A 21,162-nucleotide genomic window follows, 5' to 3' on the forward strand; every position below is an offset into this window, starting at 1 on the left:
CCCATCTGTAAGATGGGGACAGTCTTAATGCTCACCTCGGTTATTGCTGTGAAGACGAATTTGTTGCTGCATGTGGAACACCTAGAACCCCTGCTTCTCATCAGAGTGAGGAAGGATCAGCTCTCCACACGTGAAGGCACCGATTCCAAGAGGTCGCCTTGCTCGTGGCCACACAGCTGGTTAGTGGCCAGAATAAGGCCTCAGCCTCATTCTCCTAGACTCCAATTAGCCCAGTGCTAATTCTCCATGCCCACAGAATACTCATGGCTTAAGATGGGCATTCCCTGGGTCTCTGGGGACCACTGGCTTTTGGGATTGACAGCCTCTGTCCTCAGGGGCTCTCCAGCCTAGAGCAGGGCTTGAAGAGCAGTTTTTGATAAGGACCTTGTTTGGCAAAGAGAGGAAGAGGCTCCAGGGAGGTAATCCCTTGGAGAATTGCCCCATGGCCAGAGATATGTGGGGGAGGTGCATGCAGAAAGGGCACAGGGGCAGAGGAATCACCTGGACTCTGACCTCCTGCCACAGCTCCCAGCTTGTGAGCTCGCTGACTCGCCCTCTTACCCTGACCCTCCCCTGCTCAAAAACCTTCCATGGCTCCTACGGCCTACTAACACAGGAAGCCCCTCGGCCTGGAAGACAAAGCCCCTCGCCATCGGGCCCTACTCTCATTCCCAGCCTGGATCGCCACTTCACTCCCCATAACCTAGTCCAGCTCCTCAAGCAACACGCCTGACCCTTCTTCCCCTCTCATGCCTTTGCTCTCGCCGTTCCCTCTGCCCAGATTGTCCTACCCTCACCTCACATCCCTCTCCCAGACCACACCAAATACCGCCTCCTCAGGAAAGCCTTCCCAGATAGCTCCCTAGTCCAGCAACCACTTCTTCATCTGTGTTTCCAGAGCTCTCTGTACACCTGAGTGGGAACTAACCCAACAACCTTAATAATAATCCGTATCTACTGAGTACTACCACGGGGTGAGTGCCATTATTATCTTCACTTTGTTTCTTTTAATGTAGGGTTTGTTTGTTTTTTATAAATTTATGTATATTTTATTTATTTATTTTTGGCTGCGTTGAGTCTCTGTTGCTGCGTGGGGGCTTCCTCTAGCTGCGGTGAGTGGGGGGTCGGGGGTGGGGGGCTACTCTTTGTTGCGGTGCGCGGGCTTCTCACTGCGGTGGCTTCTCTTGTTGCGGAGCACAGGCTCTAGGCACGCGGGCTTCAGTAGTTGTGGCTCTCGGGCTCTAGAGCGCAGGCTCAGTAGTTGTGGCGCACGGGTTTAGGTGCTCCGTGGCATGTGGGATCTTCCCAGACCAGGGATCGATAGCGCTCTGCCCCCCAGACCCTCCCCGTGGGGCAGGGGCAGCTTCCATGAAGAGAGTTAGAAAAAGCGCCGGCCTCATTCTCGGAAGGTGTGTTCGCACACCTCTTTACCACAGGCCTGGGTCTGGGGGCCCTGGTGGTGTGCCCTGTGGTGTTATGCACCCCCCCACCCCCAGAAGCCTGGAGGTTAAAGATGGAGGCCTCCCATTTGGCCTGAGAACTGTGACAAATGTGGCCCCTTCAGCCTTGCAGAGCTGCGCTCCTCCACCCGAGGGAGGGAAAGGCAGGACCAGTTCCTCCGTGTCTGTGGACTGTCCGGATCAGAGCTTCCTGGTGCTGTGGGCCCTGAGGTTGACAGTGAACTGGTGCAGTGGCTTCCTGGGGACCGAGGCTGTGGACCTGGGATGGGAGGAAGCTTAGTTGGCCTGGCAGGTGGACAGGAGGCGCCCAGCAAGGGTGGCTTTTTCCCACAGCTCTGCGGCTCCGGAGGTTGGGGAGGGAGGGGTGGGGCCCAATCAGGATTCTGGGGAGAGCGGGCAGCAGACTGGCTGCCCAGGGCACTGGAGTGGTGGTGGGAGGTGGCCCGAGGGCCCTGAGAACAGGGAATGACCGCCTGGCCCTCCTTCATGAGGCCCCGCAGCAAAGCATGAGACACCGGACGCCAGAAGCTAAAACCGAAGGAACCGGGACCAGACAGATCTTGTCAACTCTTAATTACCACCATCGCTGAAACCGAAAGCCTAAGCAGGCTCCTCTGTAAATAAACAGCATCCCCTTGACTTTAAGACGCGTCCCCGCCGTACACGTATTTACAGAGCACGAGTGATCTGTGCCGGTCTCTGTCGACTCGCTCCCCCACAGGACGATTTCTGGTCAAGTTTCGCCTTCCTTACGTTTGCTTTGGGCTCGTGTTTACAGCCACCTGTGAGGAGGGAAGGAGGAGGTTTAATCCGCATTTACCGGGGGGGGGGGGGGGGGAGAAAACTGAGCTGTTAGGTGACTAAAGCCACACAGCTAGCAAGTGGTGGGATTTACACAGAAACCCGGGGTTTTGCTCCCAGGGCAAGTCCATCAGGGTTTCCACTCCGAAAGCATAGGACCCCTGAGCTGTTAGAATGGAAGCTGTGGGGCAGCCCCTGGGGAACATTCAGGACATTGCCAGCCAACAAAGGGGGGGCTGAGCCAATGGGGTGGGAGGACTGGAGGCGAGCTCAGGGGCTAGGGCATGGGAGGACAGGGTGTGCAGAGGCCAGCTGGGTAGACTTGCAGCCCAAAAAAAGCTGAGCCAAAGGGGATGAGGACGGGTCAGAGTGGTCCAGAGATTCCCTCTTTGACTATACATGTAGCTGTTGAGTCTTGGGCAACAATTAAGAGCGTCTGTCAGTGCCTGTGGGGCAGATGTTGTCAGAGGGACTACGGGAACTAACGCTTTGGGCAAATTGGGCTGGAGTTGTGGCTCCGGGTATGGGGGGGGGCGGGCGGGGATGGAATCATGCCACACAGAAGCGGTGGCTCTTTTAGAGGCATTTGAAAGCCCGGTGGGTGAGGCCTGGCCAGGCCAAGGGCACACTTGGCCTCTCCCTTCAAGGGTGCGAAGTTTGGGGGATGGTGCGGACCCCACGCAGGGCTCGTGCCGTGAGGGACTGGGAGAGACCTGCCCGGAGACTCCCATTTTACAGATGAGGAAAGTGAGATGCAGAGAGAGGAAGAGACTTCCCAAGGTCAGCCAGCAAGGCAGAGCTGGGAGTAGAACTTGGGGCACAGAGCTCCCAGTGGGGCTAGGGTGGTTGTTCCGGGGGGCTCTGGGCTGAGGGAGGGTAGCTGGCCCTGGCCGGTGAGGGTCTGACCTGTGTGTGTCCTCTGCAGGGGCGCCCACCCGCGATGTCCTGCTGGTCTCTGCCATCATCACCGTCAGCCTTAGCGTCACTGTCGTCCTCTGCGGCCTCTGCCACTGGTGTCAGCGCAAACTGGTGAGGCTCCCAAGGGCCCCGGGGACGGGGCCTGGCCCTGCCCCCACCCCCACTCAATTACAGGCTCGTGAACGCTCTCAAGGGCGCGTGCAGATGACCCACTTGCCCACATAGGCACACTTCCGTGGAAACTCACACCACACGCACGCACGCGCAGACTGAGAATCGAGGCCCCCTCCCACACAGCTCTGAGCGCCCCGTGCCCTCCGCCCACGGCCCCCAGCACAGGGCTGGGCGTGGCCGAGCTGGGCCTCCTGTCCAATGAGGAGGCTCCGCCTGACCCGGCCCGCCCCCCCGCCCCCCTGGGCGCCTGCACATCCATCCTGGTTCTGGGGGTTTGTACAAGCACAAACGGCTTCTTTTCATTTTTAACGAGGGCTGGGAAATTAACGAGCAGGATTAGGCCATCAGTAAGTAACGAGACCATCAGGAGGGACATTCATCACCGGAGGGCGCCGGGAGGAGGAGGAGCCGGGCTGAGCCGCCCTCCCTGCGCCGCGGCCGCTCCCAGAGTGGGGCTGAGCCTCGAGAACCCTACTCATCCCCCCGTCCTACTGCCCCAGCTTAGAAGTGCGATGGGGACTTTGGGGACTGCAGGGGCGACCCCCGAAGGTGGGCCCAGAGGTGTCCCAGGTGTGGGGCCTTTCCAGGCTTAGGTGAAGAAGGGTCCCTGGCAGGCACCTTCCATGCCCCAGATTGAGAACGGTGGGAGTGAGGGCAGGGTGCCGCATCTGGGAGCCCCATTCTCTCCCTGCCCGCCACAGAGGGGCGGGGGGCACGGTGGGGGGAAGGGCTGTGGCCACGGGTGCTGTGTGGGCGGGGGCTCAATGCCTTGGTCCTAAAGAAGAGAAGGGGCAGGTGCTCCTGGGGAGGGCCCAAGAGGCCCATAACCCAACGTGCTTCCTTCAGGAAAGGCGAACCCGGGAGATGGGAGTGTCATTCTTCATCCCGGGATGTTCAGCTTCAGGAAGCTCCTTTCCCTGGAGAGGAGCCAGGGAGAAGGCCAGCCCTGCCCCACGTGTGAGTGTGTGCGAGTGTGTGTGTGACTCGGGCCCACTCCTTGCAGGCAGGTGCCAGACTGGCTGCCCTGCATTGTTCCTGGATTTCCTGTCTCTCTGTCTGTCTCAGAATTTCAGGGGAGGTGGAGGAGGGGCTTGGCCACGTGCTCGTGTGTGCGAACGTCCTCAGAGGCTGGGGAGTGGCTCGCACGCACTGCAGCCCTGTGCGCCTCGCTGCAGGGCCCGTCCGGCTGTCTGTCTGTCTGTATTTGAAGGCAGGGCAGGGTTGTATGAACAGGCGCTGCTGGTGACCTTGAGCGGGGGTCTTTTGTGCTAAGGGTGTCGACTTTGAGGGCATTGGTACAGTGTGTGTGTGTGTTTGTGTGTGTGTGTGTGTGTGTGTGTGTGTGTGTATTTCTCTGTGTTCGTTGAGAGCCCTACCCCCACTCACCTGGAGACAGGAGTTCAGAGATGACAGCTTTTGTAGCAGGTGGGGGCCTGTCAGTGCAGTAAGTGCCTTGGGAAGCTGAGAGCTGTGGAACCTTCCCTGGCCCAGCCCCTCCTCCCAGCCTCCAGCCAGAGCTTCCTCAGGGGTCTCAGGGGTCCGGACCGCAGTGTGTCCCTCTTGACTTGTCCCTCTGAGCTGCTAATAGAACGTTCCTTCGCCTAGGACCCCCCAATCCTGCCACCCCCTTCGAACCCCTGGTCTCAGAAGCCAGGGAGCTTTTTGTCCAGGCTGTCTCCATGCTCCATGGAAGGGGCTTTAAAATGCTCCCCCTGCACAGTTGCTGGGCTCTCCTTGCCTGCCTGTCCCCTCAGCAGCAGTGACGTGATACCTGACAGCCCAGATCCCATTTCCAAACATTAATAACTTCCTTAATCTCCAACTGGCTTTTTCCGGATCAGCCTGGCCAACCCCCTCCCTGATAAGCAGGCTTGGGGGATTGGGCTTCTTTGGAGCTGTTTTATGTCTCCTGTACCCACCTGGGGTTCCTATCGTTGCCCCATTAACTTCCCCTGACTCCCAAGGCAAGTCCTGCCCTGGTTTCTGTCCCCCATGTGCGGCAGCTCCTCTGCAAAAGGGTCCTTGCAGCTGGAGGGGAAGCCTCTCTGAGCTGTGGAAGGAAGAGGGACAGGCAGAAGCTCCCAGAGTGCCTTGGGTGAACCAGGTGCCGGGCCTTGGGGAAGGGGCAACGGACCAGCCTTCGAAGAGGGTGCGGACCAGAGCAAGTTCCCTGAAGACTAGGAAGAAAGAGGAGAAGGGGTGAGGGGTGGGACAGGGGGGCTCTCGGCAGGGTGCTGCCTGCCCCACGATGCCGCAACTGCTGGAGAACGGGGGGCGGGGCTCCTGCCTGAGGGTCCTGCCCAAGAAGGGCCCTTGGCCACCAGGGCGGGGCTCCAGGCTCCTGATCTGCCCAGTTGGAACTAGGAATTGTTTGGGATTTGAACTTCTGGGTAATGATGGGAGGGACCAGAGTTGAGCTGAGAGAGGGCAGCTTTTGTGGACCCAGGGGATCCAGCAGCTCTGTTTTTTAACTCTTAAAGTTCTGGCTCAGAGGCAACGGCCTGAGGCTTGGACCCCTGGGGGGGTGGGGCTTCCAGTTAATGGATTTGGGGAACTGCCGGGTACCAGGTTCCACACCAAGTACCAGAGCCCATACAGTCCCTGCCACTGGGGACTACGTTCCCTGGGGTGGGAGCTGAAGTAGGTAAGCAGAGTAATAATAATAATAATAATAATAATATCTGTGATGAGAAGCTTGAAGGGTGAGGGACCCAGGGCTGATCCAGTGACATCACACCATTTCAGACAGGAGGGGAAAGGGGGGCTGGAGAGGGCACGGGACGTGAGCAGGGTGACATGGAGAATGTGGGGCACTGCTGGGACAGGACCCTGGCACCCCTGAGGCACAGGGGTACTGGAGGTGGCATGAGGGCCCTCCCCCCACCTCCACCCCCTTGCTGGGAGCTCCACTGTTGTTCTCCCGAAGCAGGCGGCTCCAGTCCCCGGAAGGGGCTGCAGCTGGTGGGAGCGTCGGGGAACGCGGCCGTGTGGCTTTTATTTTGCTTCAGGGAGGATGCAGTAATTGACTGATGTGGCTGTGGTCTTGGCTCACATGACGGGATGTTGGAGGAATGTGTGCCTGCGTGTGTGTGTGCGTGTGCGTGTGTGTGTGCATGTGAGTGTCCCCGACCCCACTCGGCTGGGCAGGGGCAGGCCAGTGCCCAGTGGGAGACAGCCCCGGCCCCTGCACAGCCCCCTCCCCCGCCCAGGCCCGTGGCCCCTGGGTGTGCGTGAGGACATTTGGTGGCAGCCAGGAATGTTAATGGTGCCAGGCTCTGTGTGAGCTAAATTTAGAAACGCAAACCAAAGAGGTGAACGGTGCTCACCTTCCTGGCAGCAGGCCCTGTCACCGCTGCAGCCCTTCCTCTAGCCAGGGGACCTGGCACGCCCACCCCGTCATCCTGCCCTGCCCCTCCCTCCACCCGTGCTGGCTGAGGAAGAGCCAGGCTGCCCCCGGCCCCAGCGTCAGTGGGCAGCCTCACTTCCCAAGGCTGCCTTCCTGTGAAGGAGGGTGCTCAGGCCCTGCCCTGCCTCACGGGCCCGGGGCAGGAGGGACCCCCAGGGAGCCCCCAGACAGTGACGGACATGGCCCCGGCAGGACTGGGCACGGGCCCTCTCCCTGCCCCTGCCACTCACGTCACTGGCCACTGCCAACCTTGCCCTGCAGGATGCCACCCCACCATCTGGGGGCAGTGACGTGGCCAGTGGGACGTGGCCAGGCGCCTGAGAGCCGTCTGTCCACGGCAGAGGGAGATATGCTTCTGGGAGCCAAGCCAGAGCCCCAGGAGACAGGCAGATGGGAGGGACCTCATCCCTAGGGGTCAGGGATGGGGTGCAGGTCAAGGGGGCGGGCCAAGTCCTAGAGCCCGATGGGGCCCAGGAGTTGCCCACCAGGGATCAGGGATTGGTAGAGCTGGCACCCCAAGGTGGTGACACCCTCACACGTTGGCCCCAGACCTTGTTGTCGAGGCTGGGCTCCAGTGTACTCCCCTCCCCCCAGGGCCCCGTTCTGGGGAGGCAGGGAGAGTCCAGCCCTGTCTCCCAGGAGTGACCCTGGTGCTGTCTCCACAGGGCAAACGCTACAAGAACTCCTTGGAGACGGTGGGCACGCCAGACTCAGGGCGTGGGCGCAGTGAGAAGAAGGCCATCAAGTAGGTGCCAGGCTTCGAGTTTGGGGTGGGGCACGCAGGCAGCCCAAGTGGGAGGACCACCCCCCCAGATCTGGCCACACACACATTCAGTTTCCCCCCTCACAACCTGGTGCCTTGCTCTCTCCCCAGCCCAGTCCCATACACCCACTCCCAGCACCTCAGGGTGGCCCGGGGCTCCGCCTTTCCTGCCTGTGCTTCCCAGACCCTCAGTGTTCCAGGGCCCCCAGCCCCGTGTTCTGGCTGGTCTCCCTCCCAGCACTGTCCGCCTCTTCCCTCGACCCCGGGCGCTGCTTCCTCCTTCCAACCCTCACGTCACACTCACGCTGTCCCCAAGCCCTGCCTAACTCCCCTGCACCTCCAAGCTCCTCCCCCAGCCCTGGGGCTGGGGAGCCCCTCTCTGGGGGTGGGTGGTGGCGGCTCAGACTCTTTCCTCAGACCCCACCAATGTTCTGAGGGTAACCTGGAAGAAGGACGGACAAAAACCCTGGGGACCCCAGCAGGACCCAGTGTTGGTCTGCTCAGGGAAAGCAGAGCGATGGGGAGAGACTCTCCCCTCCCCCATCACGCCCGGTCCCCACTGCACATCTTGCTGCCTCTGGCTCACCCCAGTTTCCGCATTTGGCTCTGAGATCAGTCTTCAAGTCGGCAGGTCTGCCGTGCACTGCAGACCCTCTGCAGACCCCTGCTGAGGGTCACTGGGAGACGCTGGGAGAAGGTTCTCACCTGGTTGGGGGCTCTGGGAACAGGGCAGTAGGGGTGGGGCTCTCCCTAGAGGGCTCTGTACCCTTTGGCCAGTGCCTGGCCCTTTCCTCTCTGCTTCTTGGCCTAGGCCTTCACGGGGAGGCTGCGGGACGCCCCTCCATCTTAGCCTGCCAGCCAAGGGCTCCGCCTGGAAGCGGGGCCTCCCCCAGCCCTTCCTGCCCCACCCTGCCTCCTTCAACTCAAGGCCCCAGCCGCGCCTGCCCATGCCTTCCCTCCTGCCCTTCCCCTGGTCTATCTTCCTGTCTTCCTACTTCCCTCCTTCCTCTCCCCTTCTCCTGAGGGCTCCCTCCCTGCCCCTCGTCGGCCCCCCTCCTCTTTTTGCATCTCTTGCTCTGACCCTGTTTGGGGCCTTCGCAGAAGCTGTGGGTGTGTGTCTGTTGGGGGGCGGGTAAGTGAAGGGGTGGGCCAGGCCGAGGCTGGGCTTGGGAGGAGGCCGCGGGGAGCCTTTGAAGCTGGGTTTGGTTGCATGCTCTCCAGTCTTCAAAGCCGAGAGCTGGCAGAGCCCAGGCCCCAGGCTTTCTGAAGAGGGGAGGGACCACATGGCGGGAGCACGGGGCCAGCCCGGCACCTGCCACCTCCAGGCCAGGCCTCTAACCGAGTTTGCAGCCACGGTCTGGGCCAGAGAGCTTGTCTCTGCCAGCTGACCATCAGCTTCCTGGGTAAGGCTGTGTGTGTACTAGATAGACCTAAAAAGGGCCCACAAGAGAAGCAGAGAGGGGGCAGTGGGGCGGGGAGCAGGCTCTGCGGGCTCTCTAAGGCAAAGTGAGCGCAACAGTGGGTCGTCCCCTGCCTCTCTGTGGCCCTGCAGACCCTGCCCCCTCCCACCCGGCTGAGCTTTCAGACCCTCTGCCCCAGGGGGAGGAAGCCACCTTTCTTGTCTACATGCCCCCAGGTTCCTAGGCCTTTGCCTCTTCCCTGGGCCCAAAGCCAGTCGAGTGGCAGGAAGCAGGGTTTACCTGCTGCACAATCTCCCCCTGGGCTTAGGACCTCCTCCAAAAGGATCGTGTTATCAAGGATTCTGGGAAGCTGCATTCTTTAATACTGTTTCTCAAACTGTGTTCCTCAGAGCGCTTGTGCCCCATAAAAGATTAATAGTGATCCCATGAATCAAGGGTTCCATGACCAACTAAGTTTGGGAAACAGTGATATTCATTGGCACATTAAAGGCTCTGAGAAGTCCTGCAGTACAGGAATCAGTGTTTCATAAACTTCTTTAATTAAAGATCCTCTTTTCTGGTACCACAGCGTACAACCCAAGGGGCCCTGGAGCTCCTTGGAGCACAACCAGCCTGGCAGTGATGACCCTGGGTGGATCTCTCTCCAGGACCTAGGGTTGGATGGCCCTCGATTTTGGAGATCTGGAGGGGGCAGGGGGAGAGAGGCCTTCCAACTGCTCCATCTCTCTGTTACACTAGGGGAGGGGCCCAAAGGATGTCTCTGGTGGGAATAGGGAATAGGCTCTTCTGTGGAGGGAGCCTCCCCAGGGAGACTCCCCCCCCCCCCCGCCGGTCGGGTTCCATCCCAGTGGACTGTTCTGCCTCTCCCACCTCTGGCACCCACTGCCCCTGTGAGCTGGCTCAGGACTTTGGCCTTGGACCCTGTGCACAGAGTCTCCTGTGGGATGTTTCCAAGGTGTTCTCTGGACTGGCAGAGACTGACCACACCAGGGAGGCCCAAGGGGGCCCTGCCCACCCTCAGCCCAGGGCCACTGTCTCCTCCTGGCCTGTGGGGACAGCTCAGCTTCTCTCCCTCTTTCTCTCCTTTGTTCCCGAGGCTAAGGTTGAGAACCAAGGTTGAGGTCAAACTCTGGGGGTGGTGTGGGGGAGAAACAGGTCCCCCAAGAACACGTCTCCTCCATCCTCAGGGGGTGTGCCTCCCGACAGTGCCCTCCCCGCAGCGGGGCTCTCACCTCGGCCTTGAGCAGTGGCGTGGCCTCAGCACACGCCAGGCCCACCCCTGACTCTCCTCCCCGAGCCCCTTCCCGTAGACACATTCCTGAGGGCTCAGGCGTGGCTCCTTTCCGGAATGTTCCTTTGGCCTGGGAGTTGCCCTCCTTTCCCTGTGCTCCCAGTTCTGCTCTTTGGGGTCCCAGGAGCCTGACGAGCTGGTGAAGCCCCTGGTCCTCCTGGGGTTTCCGGGCCATGCCTTCTGCTGAGGCTTCTGTTGCCCTCCTCCAGGGGAGGTCCCTGCCTTCTCTGTGCTTCTAGCATATCTGCTTCTTCGGTAGGACATGTCACAGCACAGGAGCGGGTGGGGAGACTGGGGTACACGTTCCTTCCAGACCCAGGAGCTCCAGTTTGGAAAAGGACAGGGGCAGGCCAGGTACATGCCAAGGGCTGGAGGCTGAGTCTGCCCATCTGTCCCCCCACAGAAGGGCAGGCTTCCTCCGCACAGGCCCAGGCCTCCACGTGAAGGGCCCCCCCGTGACCTGCAGACAACCACCATGTCAGAGGCCTGGAGACGCTTCCCTTTGCTGGGGTGACCCAGCCACCACTTTTGCAATGAGCAGAGAATGCCTCCCGTTCAGCTGAGATCTGGCCGGTCTCCTGTGAAGCCTGCATCCCAGGCTTTCCCGAGGCTGGGAGAGAACAGAGGAGGCCAGGGGGACCTCAGGCCAGTGGGAGGAGGAGAGACTGGCAGGGAGCTGGGCCTGTCCCAAGAGTGGCTCCGTTAGGTAGCTGGAAGGGGGGAGAACTTCCGGTCTTCCAGAACTGGGGCCTCAAGCCCGGCATGGGAGAGCGGATGGCTCAGCGGTTACAGCCAGCCTTAGGGTTCGACAGGCAGGGAGACTGAGGCCCAGCACGTGGGCAGCAGGGTTTGATCTGCCTTTCAGCAATCTCCAGCCAGAAGCCAGCACCCTGTCCTCCGCCCACTCCCCACGCCATCGCCATCCCAGCCCAGGCCGTGTGCCCGGCCCCCCCCCCCCCCTCCCCTTCCCCTCCCCCTCCCCTCCTCTCTCACCATCTTTCTCTCTCCCACCAGCTTCCCGGGTGTGAGGCTCCAGTCTGCCCGCCTGCGGCTCGCCTCCTTGCACGCGGCTTCTCCCGCCCTGGAGCGTATGCGGGTGTGTGTGTGCGCGTGCGCCCGTGCGTGTGCCACCCGCCTCTCTTCCCCTCACAGGAGCCGACCCCGGCCCGCCCCACCCTCCCCCTCTGCCCGCCGCACAGGACTTGCAGTTCTTGTTTCTTCTTGTATCTCCCTGTTTTCTCCCCTCTCTCTCTGCCCCTCCAGTGATCTAGACAGAGACTTTTGGAATAACAATGAGAGCACAGTGCAGCAGAAATGGAGCTCCTACCCTCCCAAGGAGTTTATTCTAAACATTTCACCCTACGCCCCTTATGGCGACCCACGACTGTCCCTCAAGTGAGTGACTTTACCTGGTTTGATCATATGTACCGAGTATCCGAGTATCCGCGCACGCCCTCCTTCCCCCCGTCCCCCCCGGCCCCTCACTTCTGCTCCTGCCCCCTCCCCACCCGCGCACCCCATGGGCAGGCTGACCATGGAGACGAGCAACCCCTCCTGACCCCCCGGCCTGCCTGCCCCTCCCCGTCCCCTCCCCCAGGGCTAGCCCCCAGCTGGTCCCCGCGGCCCCGGCCCCCTCTGTGCAGTCAGGATGGGGTTGCCCGTTTTTGGTCCCTCCCTCTCGGTGTGGCTGCTTCCTCCTCCCTGCTGTGTGCCGCTGCCCTGGCTGCTCTGGCGGTGGTCGGTGGTCGGTGGTCGTGGCGGTGGTGGCGGTGATGGTGGTGGTGCTGATGAACTCTGACTAACACGGCTTTCTCTCTCTCCCTGCCTTGGGGCCTCCTGGCCTGGACAGCCCGCTCTTCCTCCGTCGTTAACCCTTCGTTGTCCTGTGGGATAGACTTGGAGGTGGCTGTCCTCCCCCCACCCCCGCCGCCCCAGCCCCAGGCGGTGGGGAGGGGCCCCCCTCCACTGTCGTGGTGCGTTGTTCTCCGACCCAGCCCGCCCGGTCCCCTCTCTCCTCTCTGCAGGCTCCGCTGGTGACCCATCTGCAGTGCTGATGTCTCTCTCTCTCTCTCTCCCTCTCTCTCTCTCTCTGTCGTCTCTTGTCCGTCTGTCTCTCTCCTCCTCCTCTCTCACTGTCTCTTTCTTCCTTTTATCTGTCGTTGTTTTTCCCCCTCTTACCACCCCATCCCCACCCCCACGTGTGGCCTGCCCTCTGTCCCCCCACCGCCACCCCCGGTGCCCCTCTGGACCGGCTGCCTCCTGGTGCCTCCAGTGGCACCCTCCTGGCTGGCGCCAAAGTGGCCGCCGCTGCGGGGCTGGCAGTGGAGCGGGAAGGCCGGCTGGGGGAGAAGCCGGCGCCGGTGCCGCCACCCGGAGAGGACGCCTTGAGAAGCGGCGGCGCTGCCCCCAGCGAGCCGGGCAGCGGCGGCAAGGCGGGGAGAGGCCGCTGGCGGACGGTGCAGAGCCACCTGGCCGCCGGGAAGCTCAACTTGTCCAAGTGAGTGATGGCCCCACGGCCGCCGGAGCCGTGAGCTCAGGCCTGCCCCCGCCAGTGTGGACAGCAGGACCCCTGGCATGCCCGCTGCTGCCCCCAGAGGTGCCGTCCTCGGCCCCTGGCTCATCCCATCCCTTCACGAGACCCCCATCATCCTTGCCATCGGGCACGACTAACTCAGCCATGCACTGTGCATCTCAGCCTCCGGCTGCTGCCCCATCAGTTTCTTTCTTTGCCGGTGACCAGGTCATTCCATTTTCTGCCCCCGGGGCAGCTTCATTTCAGTCCTTGGGTCATCCCATCCTCTTTGATTGGCCGCTCCATCTCAGCCTCCATGGGCATCAGGCTGCAGCTGTTAGCCATTGGACCATCCATCCCTGGGGAGCTGGCCCGCTCTCAGCCTGTTTCCTGCCACTCATCTGCCACCGGGCTTTCCCTCTTGCAGCCAGCAGGTGGCTCTAGACCCGGGGGTTAAGCCATTTCATTCTGACTCTCAGGCGACTCCATTGGCTTGTCCCAGTCTTGCTTGCACTGTGACACCATCTGTTTCACAGGCCAGCCCTGAGCAGCCGGGACGCCCCCACTGGCTCATCCTCATCTCGGCCATCCCCATCGGCTGTCCCAGTCTTGGTCAGTGCGCGGTCCCACTCTCAGCTGTTGGGATTGTGTGTTCTTGGAGGTTGGGTTGTTGAGCCCTAGCTAACTTCTCTTTTCTGACGAAGGTGGTCTGGACATCAGACAGAAGAGCTGTTTCCTTTTTAATAACTGTCTGAGCCGGCCAGTCAGTCCCTCCCTGGGAGCAGCAGACATAGGGCTAGCTCCTGTTCTCAGCAGACAGTATGTTCTCCCCTCCCACCATGGGGCAACCTTATTCTCATCTTGGCTCTTAGAACCTTCCATTTCCCCATAGCTGAGCCTTCCGGGCTCTAAATCCTTTGAACTACGACCGTTCTCACCCATTGGGATATAGGTTCCATTTTCAGCTTTTAGAACTGCCTCGTTGCCAGCTAATGGAGCAGCCTCTCACTTAGAAGGCCAACAGCCCTGACCCCTTCTTAGCGGCTGGGCTGGTTCTCTTAGAAAGCCTGTGGTTCCCGCCATTGGGACCACGGAGGGCCACCACGCTGAGACCCCATTTGCTCGTTGGCCTGAGGGAGCACGAGCGGATTTCTCCCCGACACTGAGCCTCCGGAGAACCCCAGAGGGAAGCCCCACACCCCCTCAGAGAGCCAGGCCCAGTGCCCCACCCACGCCAGGACACCCCCTCAGAGAGCCAGGCCCAGTGCCCCACCCACGCCAGGACACCCCCTCAGAGAGCCAGGCCCAGTGCCCCACCCATGCCAGGTTGCTTTGGCCACAGACTCCAGGCTGGCTGAGGCCTCTGAGCCATCCACTGGCTCCAGGCCTGGAGGAACCGATTTTACTTTCCTGTGACTGAGAGGTTGTAAGTTGGACTAATTTGGGCTGTGACAGAAAACCAAAATGAGGTCAAACACGGAGGAGGAGGCGGCTGCCCGGGTGCCGTCCACCCGCTTCCTCGGCCTGCCCCCCGGGAGCTGTGGGCCTCCCTGGCCAGCCAGGCCTGCACCTGCCTCTGGTGGTCACCCTGATTCCAGGCCTGAGCCAGGCAAGGCTGCCGCTCCTTCCAAGACCCCAGCTAAAGCCCTGTTTTGCTTTTCTCTCTTTCTTCCTTCCTTCCTTCTTTCCTTTTCTTTTCTTTCCTTCTTTCTTTCTTTCCTTCTTTCTTCCTTCCTTCCTTCCTGTCTTTCTCTCTCTCTCTCTCTCTCTTTCTTTCTCTCTCTCTCTTTCTTTCTGTCTTTCTTTCTTTCTTTTTCTCTTTACTATTCTCTGACTTTCTCTCCCTCTTTTGCTCTCACTCTTCTTGTCTCTTTCTCTCTCTCAGCGCACAGGGGCAGCCTAACTGTTGTCCTTTTGATTCCCAGGATAGGCTCAGGGGGTGAGCCAGGCTGAGGTCTGGTTGCAGTGGTGAAAGTGGCTCCAAGGGCCCTGGGGCCTCCCTCGGGCAGCTCGGGGGTACCACGGCTACCCTGTGGCTCTAGTCCAGGAGGTGGCAAGCTATCTCTATAAGAGGCCTGATAGGGAAGAGGCTTTGCGAGTCACATACTCTCTTTTATGACTACACAACCCCCAGCCTTGTAGCCCCAAAGCGGCCACAGACAGGATGTAAATTAATGACAATGGCTGTATTCCAGTAAAACTTTATTTACAAAAACAAGTGGCGGGCCAGATTTGGCCCACAGGCCATAGCTTGCCAACCCCTGCCCTAGACAACTGGAATGGAAGATGGAGGGAAGGAACAGAAGAAGTGGAGGTTGGGCCCTCTGAGGCTGTGGCCCTGCATGCGCTGAAATCTCTGGCCAGGAGACAAAGCAGACAGGTTGCCTGGGGAGGCCAGGGGTCTCTGACTCCTGTCTCCACCTCCTAAGACATCTGCAGCTTCCACTGTCAAGGGAGCATGCTTCCCTGGGCCTGACCTCATTGGTCCCCATGGCAACCGCGTGACGGAGGCAACTCAGGAATTTTTACCCCGTTTTACAGAAGAGGAAAGAAACTGAGAGGTGGACTCCCTTTTCCAAAGTCCCACAGTTAAGAAGCGGCAGAGATGGGCTTTGAACGCTGGGTCTCTCTGACCCCAGACCACCTCTGATGAGCCGTGTCCTGTCTCCTGTCTGTCCTTGCCCTGTTCCCAGCGTGTTTCAGAGATGCTGGTGGCCCATGAGGCAGGTACCATCTTACAGGTGCACAGAGGACAGGATAATTACCCTGTTCTTCGTCAGAACTGTGGTAAAGTGGCCAGCCAAGTGGTTTCCTGCGTCCCGTCCTCTGACTGGGCGTCATTCCCAAGATCCCGGGAATTGACCCTGAGCCTCAGAAACAAGGAACCCCAGAAGGGGGGCAAAGATCTGCGCCAGAGCCTGAACCTGAGTCAGCGCCAGCCACAGGGCAGAGGTCCGGGAGCCCGAGGACGCGGCCCAGCGTCCGAGGACAACGCACGAGAACCCTTGGCTTCCGCTGACTCACCACGCATTACTTCCTCGCGTCTCCAAACGCCAGTAGTACTTAGAATGCAGAGGCAGACTTTCCCGGGGTCCCCCAGTGAGACGACGGGAGGGGGTGGCCCAGCTCCCTCCACCCTGTCCCAGGCCAACATGACAGGCAGCCACAGGGCCCTGGGACCTGCCTTCACCACGCAGCCTCCGCAGCTCCCGCGGCCCCACCCAGACCATCAGACAGGAGGTATCGGGCACTAGCTGAGCCAGGGCCAGGGCGGGGGGGCTGCTGGGCGGGGCCGGCCTGGGGGCCTCAGGGTGGGCGCGGGGCTCAGCGGCCGCCTGGCTGAGGGGGTGGCAGCGACGACGGCAGTGGCGACAACTCCGATGGAGGCCCGGCGAGGGCCGGCAGAGCGCGCCCCTTACTGGGGCCTCCTCGTCCTGGCCCTAGGCTTCTTTCTCCTCCACTGTGATCCCTTCACCTGCTTCTCCTTTCTCTCCTCTCCTCCACCCGCCCCAAGTTTCGAGGACTCCACCCTGTCCACGACCACTACCCTTGAGTCTATCCCCAGCTCCACGGGAGAGCCGAAATGCCAGCGACCCTGCACTCTGATGCGGCAGCAGAGCCTGCAGCAGCCGCTGAGCCAGCACCAGCGGGGCCGGCAGACCAGCCAGCCCACCACCAGCCAGAGCCTGGGCCAGCTGCAGGCCCACGCGGCCTCCGTGCCGGGCCCCAACTCTCGGGCCTACGGCCGGGGCCAGGCTCGGCAGGGCTCCTCGGCCGGCTCCAAGTACCGGCCTGCCGGCGGCCGCAGCCGCTCCAACCCAGGCAGCTGGGACCACGTGGTGGGGCAGATTCGAAACCGAGGCTTGGACATGAAATCCTTCCTGTAAGTCCCCCCCTTGAGTGGCCCGGCCCGCCCCCCTCCCCGACCCAGCCTCTTTCCTCCCTGTCTCCTTGGGAGTGGCTGGCCCAGAATGATCTTAGCCCTCCATCTACGAGGCAGGGGGCCCAGCAGACTCCGCTGCCCCCTCCCCAGCCTCCTGTGGCTTGCGGCTCGTGCCTAAAGCCCCCCGTGGAAGGACTCGTATCTGAGCCACCCCTCTGAGGACTCCAGCCCCGCTCGGTGCCCCCAGGGCTTGGAGAAGTTCCTCCCTGAAAGTCAGTGGAGACACTAGGGGATGTTGCTGGGGTCCCCGCATCTGTCTCTCCCCTTCCCAGCCAGTCCCAGGCTCTCCTGGCCTCCCTCCCCTCCCTGCTCTCCTGTGACCTCTCTCCTCCCCTCCCAAACCTGGCCTCCCTCACTCCATGGGTCAGGCCTCGCCTCCTCCCCTCCAGTTTCCTTCTCCCTGTAACCCAACTCTGCTCACCTTCCTGCTGCCACTTCCTCCCTCCCTCCCACTTCCCCTGTCCCTGCTCTGCCTCTCTGACCTTCTGTAGCCACCTGCCCTCCAGCTCTCTCCCTGGCTCCCGCCACGACCCATTCCCTGAGGACAAACCTCCGATGTTCCCTCTTTCACGTGTACAGGTCAGAGAAGTAACAAGACACCATCGGTGTCCGGCCTTAGCCGTTCCCCTCTGCTGTGTGTGTCCCCCCAGCCCCCCACCGTGTGCCCCCCTGGCCCCGCCCTCACTGGTAGAGCCCTGCCCGGGGTGCCCTCTGCCTCGTGTCCCTCTGAGCATCTATACTCACTCTCAGAGCCCAGGGCAGGCCTGGGCTTCAGTCCCTGACGTCACCTCCTTCCTCTGGCCTAACGTGACCTTCCTTCCAGGCTCTGGGGATTATTCTCATCACCCAGGTCTTTCCTGGGAGCACTTTTCATGGAGCAGGAGACCAGCGCACTAAGCCTGGGAGAGGAGAAAGGGAGGAGGAAGGGGAAGGCCAAGGTGAAGGCCCAGCTCATTGGCACGATGTGGGGATTCTGAAGGCGAACAAGTCCTCAGAGCATCCTGCCTCTCTGGCTGAGACCCCAGCCCGAAAGGGCGGTCGGGAGTGCTGCCCCTGGAAGGAGCACCCCCATGGAAGACACCCCACCACGCCAGCTTCCCATACCCATGCAAGTGGCCTGTGGCCCTGGCCAGGCAGGACACGCTGCCTGTGACGCTACTTGGCAAGACCGGGCGGCGCATCTGTTGGGGCTTCCCCCCACCCAAGGACCCTTGGGAATCCAGCTGGATGCCTGCGTGAGACAAGATGCCCAGCAGAGCCTCCTGGCCTCCAGGAGGCGGTGTGTCCTGGGACGGACGCCGTGGCCCCAGTGGATTAGGAAAGTGGTGGGAATTGAACAGCGCCGAGAACCAGCCAGAAGCCGGCAGCCCTCTGCCCCTCCTGACCGCAGGCTGCTCTCTGCACAGCCCTCTGCCCCTCCTGACTGCAGGCTGCTCTCTGCACAGCCACCCCCTGCCTTGCATTCTAGCGGCCATCACAGGGGGACACGGGCTACGCCTGGGCTCTGGGAAGAAAACCCGCGGCAGAAAGCCCCCAGGGTGCCCGCTCTTCCCCGCCTCTGTAGCTGGCGAAGATTTGATGAGCATCACTCAGCACCTTTGTCTGCGCTGCTTCTGCCCACCGCAGCTTTCGTGCCCCTCACCTGCCGGCCACCCCCAGAGCCCTCCTCATCCCCCCGCCTCTTCCACTTGTCGTCCCTCACAGCAGGGGTCAGCAGACTTTTTCTGTAAAGGACCAGATTATAAACCATTTAGGCTCTGAGGGACACGTGTGGTCTCGATCACATTTTTTTTTTAAACAATCCTTTAAAAATGTACAAACCATTCTTAGCCTGTGGGCTGTATAAAAACAGGCCACCAGCTGTAGTTTGCCGGCCCCCGACCCCTGCCTTACAGCTTCGCTGGCGTGCTTCTGACGCCCTTCTCTTGCCCCAAATGCTGGTGGCCCAGGTAGAGTCGGGGCGAGAAGGCTAACCGGGCGCCCCCGGCATCCCACCCCCCTTTGCAGGGAGAAGGCATTCCTCCTGCTTCGTGGATGTGGCGCCTCCCAACCCCACTAGCTTCTCCCCCAAATCTCCAACTCTCGCCCTTCATTCTCGCCCCTGCGCCCCGTGATGCCACGGAGAACGACAGATCGGGGACTTACGCAGAGGAGCCGTTTTGTCTTTAAAAAGAGCACAAGGAATATCCGGAAAATGAATTAACCAGGGGAAAACCTGCTGCTTCCGTCGGGTTTGCCTTCCCCCAGCACAACCAGCTCCCGAGGAGCCAGATGGAATTTTACCAAATCTGAAACAGTACCGGTGGGCAGGGAACAAAGAAAATGAGGATTCGTCCTGAGGGAAGGGGGGAGTTGTTTCCCGAAAGTTAGATGCGGCTGCAAGTGTCAGCCTGGAGCAACCGTGCCCAGGAGAAAGATGCAAAGACGGGGCAGCGTCCACCTAGCTTCGGCCCCTCCTCGGCCCCCACGGCCATCTCCCATTTTCCAAGACCCCCGGACCTCCGCCCCTCCCCTCGCTTGTCACTTCTCAAGGTAGAGTTCCCTTTTTGACAACTTCTCTGGAAAACAGCCGTAGCCAGCGGTTCCTCTCTGAACCTCGCCCTCTTGGATGGTGGTTGAAGTCGTAGACTTCCTAACCCAGGATCTCCCACCTTCCAGAACCTTCCATCAGGCTTACCATCTCTCCCTTGGCCCTTCCTGAGACATGCTTTCATGTCTGCCCCATCCAAGAATCCCCTCTCCCCTTATTCAGATGAGAGCTCAACACTGGAGGAGCTCAGCAAAGCACCCAGAAAACACCCACCAACTCAGATGGTTTTGAGAGGCAGAGGGTCACTTTTCACCCCCGGAAAGTGCAGGCAGCCCTGCAGTTGCCCAGCGGTTCTCCGACAGAGCCTCACACTAGAGACGTCTCACCTTGACCTCCGGCCGCACACTGCTGCCCACATGGCGACTCCACGTCCACCTGGACTGAGCCTCCCTCAGAGCAGGATCCCTCCAGCCTCCTCCAGACTGTCCTCACCGCAGACACAGGCTACCTCGAGTCCTCCCGGGACGTCTCCAGACCTTGCCAGCCTTCTGCACTTTCTCTCTCTCCGCCTTTGCCTTTTTTTTTTTGGCGGTACGCGGGCCTCTCACTGTTGCAGCCTCTCCCGTTGTGGAGCACAGGCTCCGGACGCGCAGGTTCAGCGGCCATGGCTCACGGGCCCAGCCGCTCCACGGCATGTGGGATCTTCCCGGACCGGGGCACGAACCCGCGTCCCCTGCATCGGCAGGCGGACTCTCAACCACTGCGCCACCAGGGAAGCCCCCACCTTTGCCTTTTGATGACTTCTCTAAGGAGAGGCCCCTGAACTGGCCCCAAAAGCCTCGGTGGTTACTCCCCGGATCTCCAGGAAGGGGGACGCAGGAGACCCGCGACGGCCAGCACGCCATACGCCGGAAGAGACTCGCATTCTCCTCCAACGGGCCATGTGTCCAGGGACCTGGGGGAGGGAGCTCCTGAGACCCCCCTCCTGGCATCAAGCACGCTGGCTGACCAAAGGACCCAGAGATGTCTTTATGAGGGGCTTAACTGGGTGCAGTGCCCATTGGATTTCCAAACCTTCTGAGAACCTCCCGCCTGGGAGCCCAAACCTCCCGCCTGGGAGCCCAAACCTTCCCGCGCGGTCCCCAAGCAAGATGGCAGCACAGCCCTCCCTCTTCTCCCAGGGGCCCAGATGGTCTGAGCGAGTAGCCCCTGGCCTTTGTTCAGCCAGAGGTGAACCAACCTTGGAAAGGGACCATGTCCCAGGGCCTGGGCCCCACTCCCCGCAGCCTTCCCCGTGTGTTTCCTGGGGACGTCCCGGTCGCGGGCCACCTCGCAGGCCTCTGCCCAGCCCCTTCCCCGCGGCTAGCTGGGTCTCAGGCCGTGGACACCTCCCCTCACCCCTGCTGCCTCCTGCTCTGCTCTACAACTGTTGACAGTGCTGAAGTTTGGTTTCTCTTCTGCAGGGCCAGTTTCTTACACTTGTTTCTTCTCTCTCTTTGTCTCTGTCTCTGTCTCTGTCTCTCTCTCCTTCCCCTCCCCGCCTCCGCCCCTGGGGCCTCCTCCTTTCACCCTGGCTGGTGGGCTGCCCACCCCTGGCAGGGAAGGCCGGATGGTGGTGCTATCCTTGGTCTTAGGGCTTTCGGAACAGGATGACTTTGCCAATATCCCTGACCTGCAAAACCCAGGAACCCAGCAGAACCAGAACGCTCAGGGGGACAAGAGGTACGAGCACAGGCGAGGGCCTGCGGCGGCGGCAGCAGAGAAGGAGGCGTGGAGAGGCCACCAGCCTCGACCGCCGGTTGCTGGACGAGGCGGCGGCGCCTTCAGCGGATGCTGGAGCAGGACAGCCCCCTCCCCAGCCGGTGCCCTCACACAGGCCACCCTGGTGGTGTCCCTCAGGTCTGAGGCCCGTGTGGCTGTCCTGGGGCCATTCTGGATCAAGC

The 21,162-nt window shown here is 61.2% G+C and overlaps 1 protein-coding gene across 11 annotated transcripts in view; it reads left to right on the forward strand.

Moving 5' to 3' along the window:
• SYT7 (synaptotagmin 7) overlaps nucleotides 1-21,162 on the forward strand; it is a 59,084-nt gene that overhangs the window by 20,597 nt on the left and 17,325 nt on the right. For 2 of the 11 annotated variants that reach the window (XM_067748803.1, XM_067748802.1), the window contains exons 2-7: nucleotides 3,187-3,290; nucleotides 7,425-7,504; nucleotides 11,498-11,629; nucleotides 12,507-12,731; nucleotides 16,261-16,629; nucleotides 20,819-20,941. In XM_067748803.1, the coding sequence (XP_067604904.1) occupies nucleotides 3,187-3,290; nucleotides 7,425-7,504; nucleotides 11,498-11,629; nucleotides 12,507-12,731; nucleotides 16,261-16,629; nucleotides 20,819-20,941 (1,033 nt within the window). Of the gene's footprint in view, nucleotides 1-3,186; nucleotides 3,291-7,424; nucleotides 7,505-11,497; nucleotides 11,630-12,083; nucleotides 12,208-12,506; nucleotides 12,732-15,783; nucleotides 16,630-20,818; nucleotides 20,942-21,162 lie in introns of those variants that run through there. The other 9 variants (XM_067748806.1, XM_067748805.1, XM_067748804.1 and 6 more) reach the window with 9 other exon arrangements.

This window comes from Pseudorca crassidens, chromosome 9 (assembly GCF_039906515.1).
Source record: "Pseudorca crassidens isolate mPseCra1 chromosome 9, mPseCra1.hap1, whole genome shotgun sequence".
Lineage (NCBI taxonomy): Eukaryota > Metazoa > Chordata > Mammalia > Artiodactyla > Delphinidae > Pseudorca > Pseudorca crassidens.